The sequence below is a fragment of the Pogona vitticeps genome, chromosome 1, assembly GCF_051106095.1.
Source record: "Pogona vitticeps strain Pit_001003342236 chromosome 1, PviZW2.1, whole genome shotgun sequence".
Classification (NCBI taxonomy): Eukaryota; Metazoa; Chordata; class Lepidosauria; order Squamata; family Agamidae; genus Pogona; species Pogona vitticeps.
Window position 1 is genome coordinate 82342656 of NC_135783.1, and position 12137 is coordinate 82354792.

The 12137-nt window shown below is 39.2% G+C and overlaps 1 protein-coding gene across 2 annotated transcripts in view; it reads left to right on the forward strand.

Moving 5' to 3' along the window:
• HBS1L (HBS1 like translational GTPase) overlaps positions 1 to 11251 on the forward strand; it is a 61113-nt gene extending 49862 nt beyond the window's left edge. For both annotated transcript variants that reach the window (XM_020779686.3, XM_020779677.3), the window contains exons 11-18: positions 2776 to 2893; positions 3241 to 3309; positions 4370 to 4474; positions 5943 to 6033; positions 7808 to 7916; positions 8387 to 8487; positions 8991 to 9135; positions 10622 to 11251. In XM_020779686.3, the coding sequence (XP_020635345.3) occupies positions 2776 to 2893; positions 3241 to 3309; positions 4370 to 4474; positions 5943 to 6033; positions 7808 to 7916; positions 8387 to 8487; positions 8991 to 9135; positions 10622 to 10633 (750 nt within the window). In that variant the 3' untranslated portion in view covers positions 10634 to 11251. The remainder of the gene's footprint in view (positions 1 to 2775; positions 2894 to 3240; positions 3310 to 4369; positions 4475 to 5942; positions 6034 to 7807; positions 7917 to 8386; positions 8488 to 8990; positions 9136 to 10621) is intronic.
• The last annotated feature ends 886 nt before the right edge of the window (positions 11252 to 12137 follow it).

Genomic DNA, 12137 nt, shown 5'->3' on the forward strand with positions numbered 1-12137 from the left:
GTCCTTCCAGTGAGCACTCAGGGTTGATTTCCTTTAGAACTGATAGTTTTGTTCTCTTTGCAGTCCAGGGGATTCTCAAGAGCCTCCTCCAGCACCACAATTCAAAGGCATCAATTCTTCGGTGGTCTGCTTTCTTTATGGTCCAGCTCTCACTTCCAAACATCACGACAGGAAAAACCATAGCTTTGACTATTCGGACTTTTGTTGGCAAGGTGGTGTCTCTGCTTTTCAAGATGCTGTCAAGATTTGTCATTGCTTTCCTCCCAAGAAGAAGGCGTCTTTTAATTTCAGGGCTGCTGTCTCCATCTGCAGTGATCATGGAGCCCAGGAAGATAAAATTTGACACTGCCTCCATATCTTCCCCTTCAATTTCCCAGAAGGTGATGGGACCAGTGGCCATGATCTTAGTTTTTTTGATGTTGAGTTTCAGACCATTTTTTGCACTCTCCTCTTTCACTCTCATTACAAGGTTCTTTAATTCCTCCTCACTTTCTGCCATCCCAGTTACTGTGTGGTTTTCACTGATCAATGAAAGCCAACAGGAAAAAAGCATTTTATTTAAAATGTGATGCTGGAGGGAGAGTGGACTGCCAGAAGGGCAAATAAGTGAGCTGTAGGTCAGATCAAGCCTGAACTCTCTATAGAAACAAAAAAGGATGAAGCTGAGGCTATCACACTTTGGTCACATCTTGAGAAGACATGATTCACTGGAAAATACAGTAATATGACACGTAACAAGAGGTATGTGTGCATGTGTGCGTGTGCATGTACATACAATGATACACACTTTGAAAATTGTATTGAGCTCTACATAGTGCTGAACTGGTATTAGCTTCCAGTAGTCGCTTAAACAAGAGGGCCTTCTTAAATGAACAGTGCAAAGATATAGAGAAAAATAATATAAAGGGAAAAGCCAGAGATCTGTTAAAGAAAATTGGAGATATTAAAGGAAAATTTTGTGCATATTTGGACATGATAAATGACAAAAATAGTAGGGACCTTACAGAAGCAGAAGACATCAAGAAGAGGTGGCAAGAATACACAGAGGAATTATACCAGAAAGATCTGGATGCCCCGGACAACCCAGATAGTGTGGTTGCTGACCTTGAGCCAGACATCCTGGAGAGTGAAGTCAAGTGGGCCTTAGAAAGCATGGCTAACAGCAAGGCCAGTGAAGGTGATGGCATTCCAGTCAAACTATTTAAAATCTTAAAAGAAGACACTTTTAAGGTGATACACTCAATTTGCCAGCAAGTTTGGAAAACTCAGCAGTGGCCAGAGGATTGGAAAAGATCAGTCTACATCCCAATCCCAAAGAAGGGCAGTGCCAAAGAATGCTCCAACTACCATACGATTGCACTCATTTCCCACGCTAACAAGGTTATGCTGAAAATCCTACAAGGTAGGCTTCAGCAGTATGTGGACTGAGAACACCCAGAAGTACAAGCTGGACTTTGAAGGGGCAGAGGAACTAGAGACCAGATTGCTAACATACGCTGGATTATGGAGAAAGCCAGAGAGTTGCAGAAAAACATCTACTTCTGCTTCGTTGACTACACAAAATCCTTTGACTGTGTGGACCACAACAAACTATGGGAAGTTCTTAAAGAAATGGGAGTGCCTGACCACCTTATCTACCTCCTGAGAAATCTGTATGTTGGACAGGAAGTAACAGTTAGAACTGGATATGGAACAACTGATTGGTTCAAAATTGGGAAAGGAGTACGACAAGGCTGTATATTGTCTCCCAGCTTATTTAACTTATATGCAGAATGCACCATGCGAAAGGCTGGACTGGAGGAATCCCAAGCAGGAATGAAGATTGCCGGAGGAAATATCAACAACCCCAGATATGCAGATGATACCACCCTGATGGCAGAAAGTGAGGAGGAATTAAAGAACCTTGTAATGAGGGTGAAAGAGGAGAGTGCCAAAAATGGTCTGAAGCTCAACATCAAAAAAACTAAGATCATGGCCACTAGTCCCATCACCTCCTGGCAAATAGAAGGGGGAAATGTGGAGGCAGTGACAGATTTTACCTTCTTGGGCTCCATGATCACTGCAGATGGTGAAAGCAGCCCCAAAATTAAAAGACGCCTGCTTCTTGGGAGGAAAGCGATGACAAACCTAGACAGCATCTTAAAAGTAGAGACATCACCTTGCCACAAAGATCCACATAGTCAAAGCTATGGTTTTCCCCGTAGTGATGTATGGAAATGAGAGCTGGACCATAAAGAAGGCTGACCACTGAAGAATTGATGCTTTTGAATTGTGGTGCTGGAGGATACTCTTGAGAGTCCCCTGAAGTGCAAGGAGAAGAAACCTATCCATTCTGAAGGAAATCAACCCTGAGTGCTCACTGGAAGGACAGATCCTGAAGCTGAGGCTCCAATACTTTGGCCGTCTCATGAGAAGAGAAGACTCCCTGGAAAAGACCCTGATGTTAGGAAAGTGTGACGGCAAGAGGAGAAGGAGATGACAGAGGACGAGATGGTTGGACAGTGTCATTGGAGCTACCAGCATGAATTTGACCCAACTCCGGGAGGCAGTGGAAGACAGGAGGGCCTGGCATGCTCTGATCCATGGGGTCATGAAGAGTCGGACATGACTTAACAACTAAACAACAAGTCACTTAAATATTTCTTAGGGTTGTCTCTGGTTTTTGTCTTTCCTAAGAAATCTATGAATCTTAGTCTGAATTTTAAAACTTTAGAAATAATACTAAAGGATGACTTGCCATTTTCTAATTGTAATTTAAACATTTATCTCATCCAGGAATCTGATGTAGCTTATATCCCCACAAGTGGTCTTGGTGGTGAAAATCTTGTCACAAGAAGTCAGTCTAGTGAGCTGACCAAATGGTACGAAGGAAAATGCTTACTGGAACAGATTGGTAGGTATATAATTCTGTGATTTTAGAGCAGTTTCAAAATGCTGTAGGGATGGTGAAAGAAATACATTGGACAAAATTCAGCTAAAGACATCTGCTGGCATAAGTCTATTTGTGGTGAATTGCTTCTAGTAAAAAAGTGGAGTTTCCATTTGTTGTCATACAGCGTCATGTTTCTGGTGTCTAACAACAAATGGAAACATTGACTTCTTAGCTAGTGGTTGTTTGCCACATATGTTTACAATGATAGACTTGTACTGGCAGGCATAAGTAATAAGATTCTGGCCATCATATATATTGCTATAAACAAAAAGCATAAGTATTAACAGAATATATTGGTATATTTGCAGATTCTTTTAAGCCTCCCCAAAGATCAGTGGATAAACCATTCAGATTATGTGTGTCGGATGTTTTTAAAGGTAAGTAGTTTGTGCAAATATCTTCTAAAATGAAATTGGCTTCTTGGCTGCACATACTTCTTCCTATATTTATTAAAACCTCTTATGTAACAATTTTGCTCATTCTTCTGGCTGCCAGCATATGCTTCCACAAAACTATAGGTATGTCAAAGTTATCATTTAGTTAAGGGGTATAGCATCCCTTATGCCTTGTCTTAAGCCGTTGTTGGTTGGAGCTGCAATTGTTAGGATAAAGTTGTATAGGATAAAGTTGTATTGCTTGTAATTTATCCTTTATCAGCACATGCCCATATCTCCACCTTGAGTCTTAAAATATTCTGTGGTCCTTATCAAGTGTTAAACAGTACACACATCTGATATCCAGTTGTTGGCAAAGCAACCATGTTAATTTGTTCCAGCAACAGCTGAACAAAAAAGCTGTGGTACCTTTAAGATTGTTGTGTGCTTTGTGAATTTCAGTTCACTTCTTCAGACCAAGAAGAGGTCAGAAAAAGTGTGTTGGCAAGCCATGAAATGTCATACTGGAATAAATATCTTAGTTTGAAAGGAACCACAGTGTTTTTGTTTTCCTTCTTGTTTTGTTTTTGTTGTCCATGAAATTCAGAAGGACTTTCGCCATAATTTCATTGAAAGTATAAAATGTAGATTTTCTTCAGACATCCCAATCAAACCAGGTTCAATGCACATACTGAAACATGTTTCCATGTGTGACCTGTTAGGCACTGTGTAAATAGAAAAGTTCAGTATCCAGTTTCTGATGCTGGATTAACAACTGCCTTGCCTACTATGGTCACATATTTTACCTTGATTAACAATGTTGGGTAAAAGAGAGACAGTGCAGGAAGAAATGGGAAGAAGGCAGCACTGGCTTTAAAGTATCTGCATTTCCTGGCTAAGATCATAGTTTTCTGGAATCAGTGAACAGCTTTCATTATTATGTTAGACAATTTAATTATGCTATTTTTGTGTTAATGGAAATATGTATCTTGTATAGTATAATTTCAAGAACGTGTGTGTGCAACTTTGTCTCATTTCCTCAAACCAAGATGTTTTCTTCTAGATCAAGGATCAGGATTTTGCGTGACTGGCAAAATTGAAGCAGGCTATATCCAGGTTGGAGATCGACTGCTAGCAATGCCTCCGAATGAAACATGTACTGTGAAAGGTACAGAAGAATACATATTCTCGTTTTGAGATTGCACTATAAGCAGTTTTCAAACCTGCTGATCAAGATTGTCAAATTCCTGCTGATAATCATGTAATGTTTTCTGATGGAAGAATTGCAGGTGGAGATGTAGGTGGCTGCTGTCTTTCTTTCTTGTGTACAGCACATCTGATTAAGTGTGTGTGGATCATATCCAGTCTGGAACACTTTCTGTATAGGATTGTCTTCAAAGACTGTTTGGGAAGTTCCGCTGCTGCCAGAGTGGTTTCTGATACTTTAGTTTTTTCCATCTGCATTATTTATCACTGGTTTCCAGACACAACCCATAGTGCTGATTATTGCCTGTGAAGGTTAAAGTGACTTGGGATCAGGATATTTAAAGTGTTGCTTCTTTTCACATGAAACTTCCTTCTCTCTCTGGTGATTAAATCCGCTGTGCTTTGCATTTTGAGTGTATGTTTTGGGCTGGGATGTGGGAAGAAGACTCCTCAGTTGTAACACCTGGTTGTCTGACTCCCCTCTTTAAACAGATTTAGTTGGCTCCCTTACTTTTGAGTTCGGGATCGTGCAATGGAGTGGGGGAAAGATTTAGAGATGTATATAAGCTACTGGATCACATACCATGCTGTTAGTTGGTTGACTTTAATTATTTGATAAATTATATTTTATTGCGTTTAGCTGAAGTACTAATATCTTTTTCAAAAGGTTTGACTTTATTACTAGGCTTTATTATATTTGAATTCAAAATATGTATCCTTGTATATGTTTTTTAGTATATGCCGAACAGGGAGAAAATTTTTTAATGTATCAAATATTCCATTTCTTTTCTGTTCTCTGCCTACTTAATTCATGCTTTTAGATTTAGTGAACACTTTACAAACCATTGCTTCACAGGCACTTCCTCTTTTTTTAAATTAACAAATATAGGGATGCTTCTGAGTCCTAGACATTAGGACCTTTAATTATCTGCATATGAGGGATATGCAGGGATTCTTCAATAAATGGAGTTTTCCAATACACAGTTTAGTGCGCTGCACTGCACATACATTTGTTTCACCATTATGCTGAACTATGCATAAAAATACAATTTGTTGCAAAATGAAAGCAGCTGTCACCAAGACAAATATAAGGGTGAAGAAAGGGTATTTATAAAGCAATCAATGTGAGGCTTCTCAAATTCTTGGGTAGTCATACTTTCAAAATTATAACATCTGCACAATCTGACATACGTATGGCCGGATGCTGTGACTTGCAAAAAACTCTGTGAGTAAGCAAAATGACTTTAGATAATGGTGGCTCTCAAAAAGTTGTTTGTCTGAGGTTTTAGTCAACAGCTTTTACTATCACCTCATTCATAGTGAAAATTGATGCGTAGTGGTTGATGCAGCAGAACTGGCAAAACTGGAGCTGTTTGAAGCTGTTAAACCAAGGTAGTTCACTGCTTAGTTATGTTTTTACTCATTTCTAGGAATTGCCCTACATGATGAGCCAGTGGATTGGGCTGCTGCAGGAGATCACGTTAGTCTCACTCTGACTGGCATGGATATCATCAAAATCAAGTGAGTGCAGAAAATACATTGTCTAAGCAACGGTTTATATATAACATGAAGCTTTGTGACCGTTGTGCTTGATAATTAGTGGTTTACCAGTTATGGAGGAAGGGTGTGGGAGGTTGGCTACCTGAATCTATAAAACTGTAAAGTTTGCAGATTACTTGTCTTGCATGCAAAAGACAGTATGCTAGTTTTCTCAATCCTAATCAGGCAATTATTTAATTAAGAAATTAATAAGAGAGAGAAAACTTTATCTGAAGGTGCTGGGAGATACCGCAGATATAGGTTGTATATGAGATTGCTATTTTTGGAGAGTTCCTTGTTGCTGTGAGTTATTTTAGCTCCACAGATACTAAGTTCACTGTAAAGAACACAATGCCACTGTCATCTGAGTGAGATGGACAGGTGGAAAAAAAGTTGACAGAACTCCAGAAAAGAAGGCAGAAATGAAGATTAAGTTTAACAGAAAATGCAAAGAGGCTACAGCATTAGAGAAATACCTGGTTTCTGTGTTTCTGTATATGTGTAGCAGCATTTCTTGAAAGCCACAGCCAGCTAGAAACCATCCCCACCCAAACTCAGCTCTAGGTTTTGCGGTTTATTCCTCAAAGGCCTGATAGGACGGCATTTTACGGTTCAGCCTTGTGAATGCAAACTCTCTTCACATTGGCTGGATTCACCACCATTCTTTTTCAGACTTTAATGTTTTTGCATCCGTGTATACTGATGCAAACCCATATCCTTGGTAACCACTGTTTGCAACTCATTCGGAATGAATTAGAAGTAAATGAATAAAACCCATATTGTTTGGAAGTTGTTGTGGGTTTCCCGGCTTGGCAGTGTTCTTAAGGTTTTTCTTCCTAACGTTTCACCAGTCTCTGTGGTCGGCATCTTCAGAGAACAGGAGTCAGAACTCTGTCTGAGTTCTGACGCCTGTCCTCCGAAGATGCTGGCCACAGAGACTGGTGAAATGTTAGGAAGAAAAACCTTAAGAACACGGCCAAACAGCCCGGAAAACCCACAACAGCCATCGGATCTTGGCCGTGAAAGCCTTTGAGAATTTTTTGAAGTTAATTGGAATGTTTGGAAGCCTGCATAATTAACTTATAAATTGCCCAGAGAGTGCTTGAAGCACTATGGGGCAGTATATAAGCAGCACGCTTTTTGCTTTTAACACTGGTTCTAATTGCTCTTCATATTAGCTGTAAGTGACTAGTATCCAGAGAAAAAGGGAACAGCACAGAGAAAACTACAAAGTTCATAGTCATAATAGGATTCTTCTGCCAGACTTCTTTTTCTCTCCATGTTACTCAAAGAATTAGAGAATGTGTGAAAACAGGAAGTCTGCAAGAACTATATGTGTCATCATTATTTTATACAACATTTGACTCTATATAAAAATGGTAAGATGGCTTTCCATCACATATAAAATAACTATTTCCATATATTGGTCACCTTTTATTTGCAGTGTAGGACTGCATTTATTATGTGAACGCATGGTTGAAGAGCCGTCAGCGATAGTAGAAGCATTATTCCTGGGGTCACTGTTACTACCAGAGAACAAGCTGAACTGCAGGGGAGCCCTCCCACCCCCCACCCTGACACAACCTGGAGATAAAAACAGGATTTGTCATGGGAAAACAGCACACTGCTGTGGGAAGGGAAAGAGCCACCAGAGTAGTTTTTAGCATGTCAAGTAAACTCATTTGTTCATGCGATTGTTTGAAAAGGTCTTTACAAAGCTGTCACATAGTCTGATTACCTATTGTATCTTTTACAGTGTTGGCTGTGTATTTTGTTGTCCAAAAGAACCTATTAAAGCTTGCACACGTTTTAGAGCTCGGATCCTCATCTTTAATATTGAAGTCCCTATCACCAAAGGATTCCCTGTGAGTGTGACACTATTTCGGTTTTGAAAAGATCCTGTACTGTGTTTAATATTTTATTGATCATGTCTGGGATGCTGAAATCATATTTATTTCATCAGTGGAGTGTTGTACAATATTGGTTTCCCTACTTCTCTAAGTAAGTCATGAAACAGGAGAGAGGTGTCTTAATTATTGTTTCTTGAGAGGTTTCCTCTCCTTGTGACAGTGATCACTGGGAGATTCAAATTCATGATCAAGGTAGTAGACCAAAGCACTAATTGAAAGGCAAAAAGCCAGTCTCAGTATAGATTACATAATTAAATGAAGAAACCATTTATATTACAATTCTAAATGTTTTCATGCAAAATCTCTTTTGTTGTTGTTGTTGTTTTGCAAAATTTACCAGGAGGAGGATTTTTTCACAAATTACTGTGTGTTGTAACTTGCTTATTATATTTTAAGTGTCAATTCAAGTAAAACTTTTGTTCCAGGTACTTCTTCATTTTCAAACTGTAAGTGAGCCTGCTACAATTAGAAGGTTATTGAGTATACTACACAAGAGTACAGGTGAAGTTACAAAGAAGAAACCTAAGTAAGTAATAATTTGATGACCAAGTCTTTCAGAGAACACTTCTGTATCAACCCTAACCCTTTGCTGCACATTCTTTCTGCATGTGGCAAACTCTGTCCACACTTTGTGTGACGTAGGCTAGCTGGCCAATATCTTTGGCCTCTTTCAGTACTTTTGTTCTCAGAACCAAATTCAGGATTATGGAACTGTAAGAATAGGTTTTGAGGATATTAACATAGAAAGAGTTTTTAATTATTTCCCTTTATTGGGGAAATACATGGGAACTTGGGAACTGAGAAAGAGAAAGAAGCACCCAACGCTAAATTTGACTAAGAGCAAAACTGAACACGTTTCTAAAAATTATCTCCATCTTGGGAAGGGAAATCAGTGATCTTTGTACATCGTGTTCTGCTGAGTACTTCTCACTCGCTCACTCTGTCATACACAAACAAGCATTCCTCTTTCATCATAATATAGCTAGCTCCGTATGCATTAATAGGTCTGTTTGATTTTTTCCCTTGTAGGTGTCTGACTAAAGGACAGAATGCTTTAATAGAACTGCAGACACAAAGGCCTATTGCTCTGGAACTTTATAAAGATTTTAAAGAACTTGGAAGGTTTATGTTGCGCTATGGGGGATCCACTATAGCTGCAGGAGTTGTTACAGAGGTACTGTGCTTCTGTAAATGGTTTTATAAATATTAATGATGTAATTGTACATTTGTATGCCAATCAGGTTTTTTAAAAAGCTGAAAGTACATATGATACGTTGGTAGTAAACCAGACTGGAGAATGCTTTTTTTTTTAGTGGGATAGTATTTTATTAAGCATTTGTAATGAAATATAAAGTTAGAAATGCACTGTTTCTCTTCCCTAAGACAAACTCTGTCTGGGTGACCGTGCTATTCAAATGTCACCTTCATTCTTTTTTTTTAACTTGTTTTATTTCATGTGTCATCCAATAATTAGCCAAAGGAGATTGCTTGCCCATGTTGGGTCCTGCTTTTGTTGGAGACTGAATCTGCAGAAGAAACTTGAGAGTCCAATGCTCAAATGGTCAGGCATCAGTTTTGGTTGTCTCAAAACATGTGGTCTTTGATCCACCACTTCTTTGAATACAGAAAATGGCACTATTTCAGTTGACTTAATCAGTAGTGAGCCCTTTGAATGGGATGTGTCTGACAGCCTGAATCTGCATTATACAGCCTTGCCAAATTGCTTAGAACAGCAGTGTGAGGAAGAACAAAGCAATGTTCATATTTCATAGGGGACTGTTGCACAAAAATGTCTATTGTGCGGTACTCTTATTGTTACAGTGTGTCCAAACTGTTATGATACAGTTTGTTCTGAATAATTTCAGCAATACAAAATTGGCAACATGATGTATTGTTATAAGTGAGTGCATGAATCTGAGCCTTTGGACAGCCAATTTTTTCATCTTGTCAGGGTGGCATGAAAATCTATTTCAGGAATGAAAATAGTGAAGAATTGATTTGTGCAGCATGGAGCAGTTCAATTTCTGCAGCTTTTTAGCTAACTGTGGAAACAGCTTTGGGGGGACTTCCAAAGTGCCGTCTGCACTCAGCCGTGTACTTAGTTACATCTCTGAGCTTACTGTGGGCAGAGGTATGCTATCCTTTGCAGGTGTCCCATGTTTGTCTAACATGATGCCCAGTTAACATAAGAACATATGAAGAGTCAGGTCAGGGAGCCCTCTGATCCAACTTACACTGGTTAGCTGTGTGCTTCTGCCCACAGGAGGTTGCTGCTGCTATAATGACCGAGCTTCCTTTCTCCCCCCCAAATGGCTCTGGCCTCTGCCCCCAGTGTTGTATGACAGAAGAACCTGCTTTGGGTCTGGGGTTCAGAGCCATCTTGAAGGGGAAGAGAGGGTAGCTGTGGCAGCCACCCAGGTGAGCAGTATTCCATTCCACCATGGGTCCAATATCAAAACAAGTAATATTCAGCTTTGGTGCATTATCCTGCCTCACCATCTTAATAAGCGTTGGGCAAGGGCTTGGCTAGAGCTCTCTCAAACAAGATAAAGGTGGTGCTGATTGGCACACTTTGAATCTTGGAAAGAGGGGAAAAAATGCAGTGCATTCTATTGTCTTTTCTGAAGTTAATAATACTTTTCTCTTTCTTTTCCTTTTAGATTAAAGAATGATGCCGTGCCAGGACTTCTGCAATTCAACCAGATGGAATCATATATCCAAATAGGCTTATTTGATGAATTGAGTCATATCAGTTGAAGGAACAAAGACAATTATATTTCTGAAAGGAGGAAATAAAATGTGAGGTGTTCTGCAAACATTATGAGGCCATTGTTGCTGCGAACTCATTTACCGACAGGGAAAGGCTCCTTGCACTTTCTCACTGCACAAGTTCCAGTATAGTCCCCTTCTAAAACTTTACCCCCTGTTGGTCGCTCTAGCAGACCTTTGTGAAAAGTTAATTGGAATGATGTATTAAGGGATGATGACGCATCATGGAAAAAAATTGTTACATCCAGCCTTAAACCTTGTTTACAATTTTTGTGAGAGCTGCTTCTCTGCTGCACGTTATTTTGCAAACTACATAAATTGGGCTAAAATGTTTTATACAAAATGTTTTCAAAGAACCCTTCCATTTCATAAAATATTATGTAAATGCTGCACCCAAAAACTTAATTCCTTCCCACTCTAATTTTATTTAAAAACTTATTGTGTAGACACAGTTTGACCAATAATGGCTAATTTTATTTTTAAAATTGTAGTGGTATAATAAAGTAGTGATCTGAGCATAATACTGATTTCTGTTCAAGTTGTTCTTTATAAATTAAAAATATGTTGACAAAAAGAGCACAGCTGACAATGAAGGTTGAAAAATGTGTCTTTCTAGCAATGTCATGTTCTACACAGATAACAACTATACCTGAGTATTGTAAACACATTGTACATGTTCATGTCTTGGAATCTTAAGATCTACTTATGCAGTTTTGCAGTTTATGTATAATCCTCTTAAAACATGTGCTTGCTGAGAACAGACTATAATTGGGCCTTGCTGCTGTCAAAGCTGCAAAAGATCTGACTTCAATTTCTGGTATTGTGAAGTGGCTTAATAAGTAAGCCACTTCAGGAGATTGGCAAATTGAACACTTCCCTTGATCCTCTGTGGAGCCATCTTGGAGGGCCATCTGTGGAGGAGTAAGGGAAGTGAAATTGTTTTTAGACCATTGTTGTTGTGCTGAATCATTTAGATTAAATTACAATATTTTTCTTTGCCTTTGTGTAATGTGCTGATCAAAATTGCAGCTGAAGGCAGTTTCTCAATTGGCACTGTGTAAAGGAAAACAAATTATATATAAGTGATTCAGCACAAAACCAGCAGTCTAGCACAGTGTTTCTCAAACTGGGGTCCCCAGATGTTCTTGGACTGCAATTCCTGGAAGCATTCACCACTTGCTGCACTGACCAGGATTTCTGGAAATTGCAGTCCCAGAGCATCTGGGGACCCAGGTTTGAGAACCACTGGTCTAGCATACACAAAAGTAATAATTTCACTTCCCTTGCCCCATTGCAGAGGACAAAGAATCATCTGAAGGGTTGCTTGAGGTCAATATGTCATTTGGACACAAAGATTGTGCCAGAATAGTACAGTGGTGCCCCGCATGACAACGATAATTCGTTCCA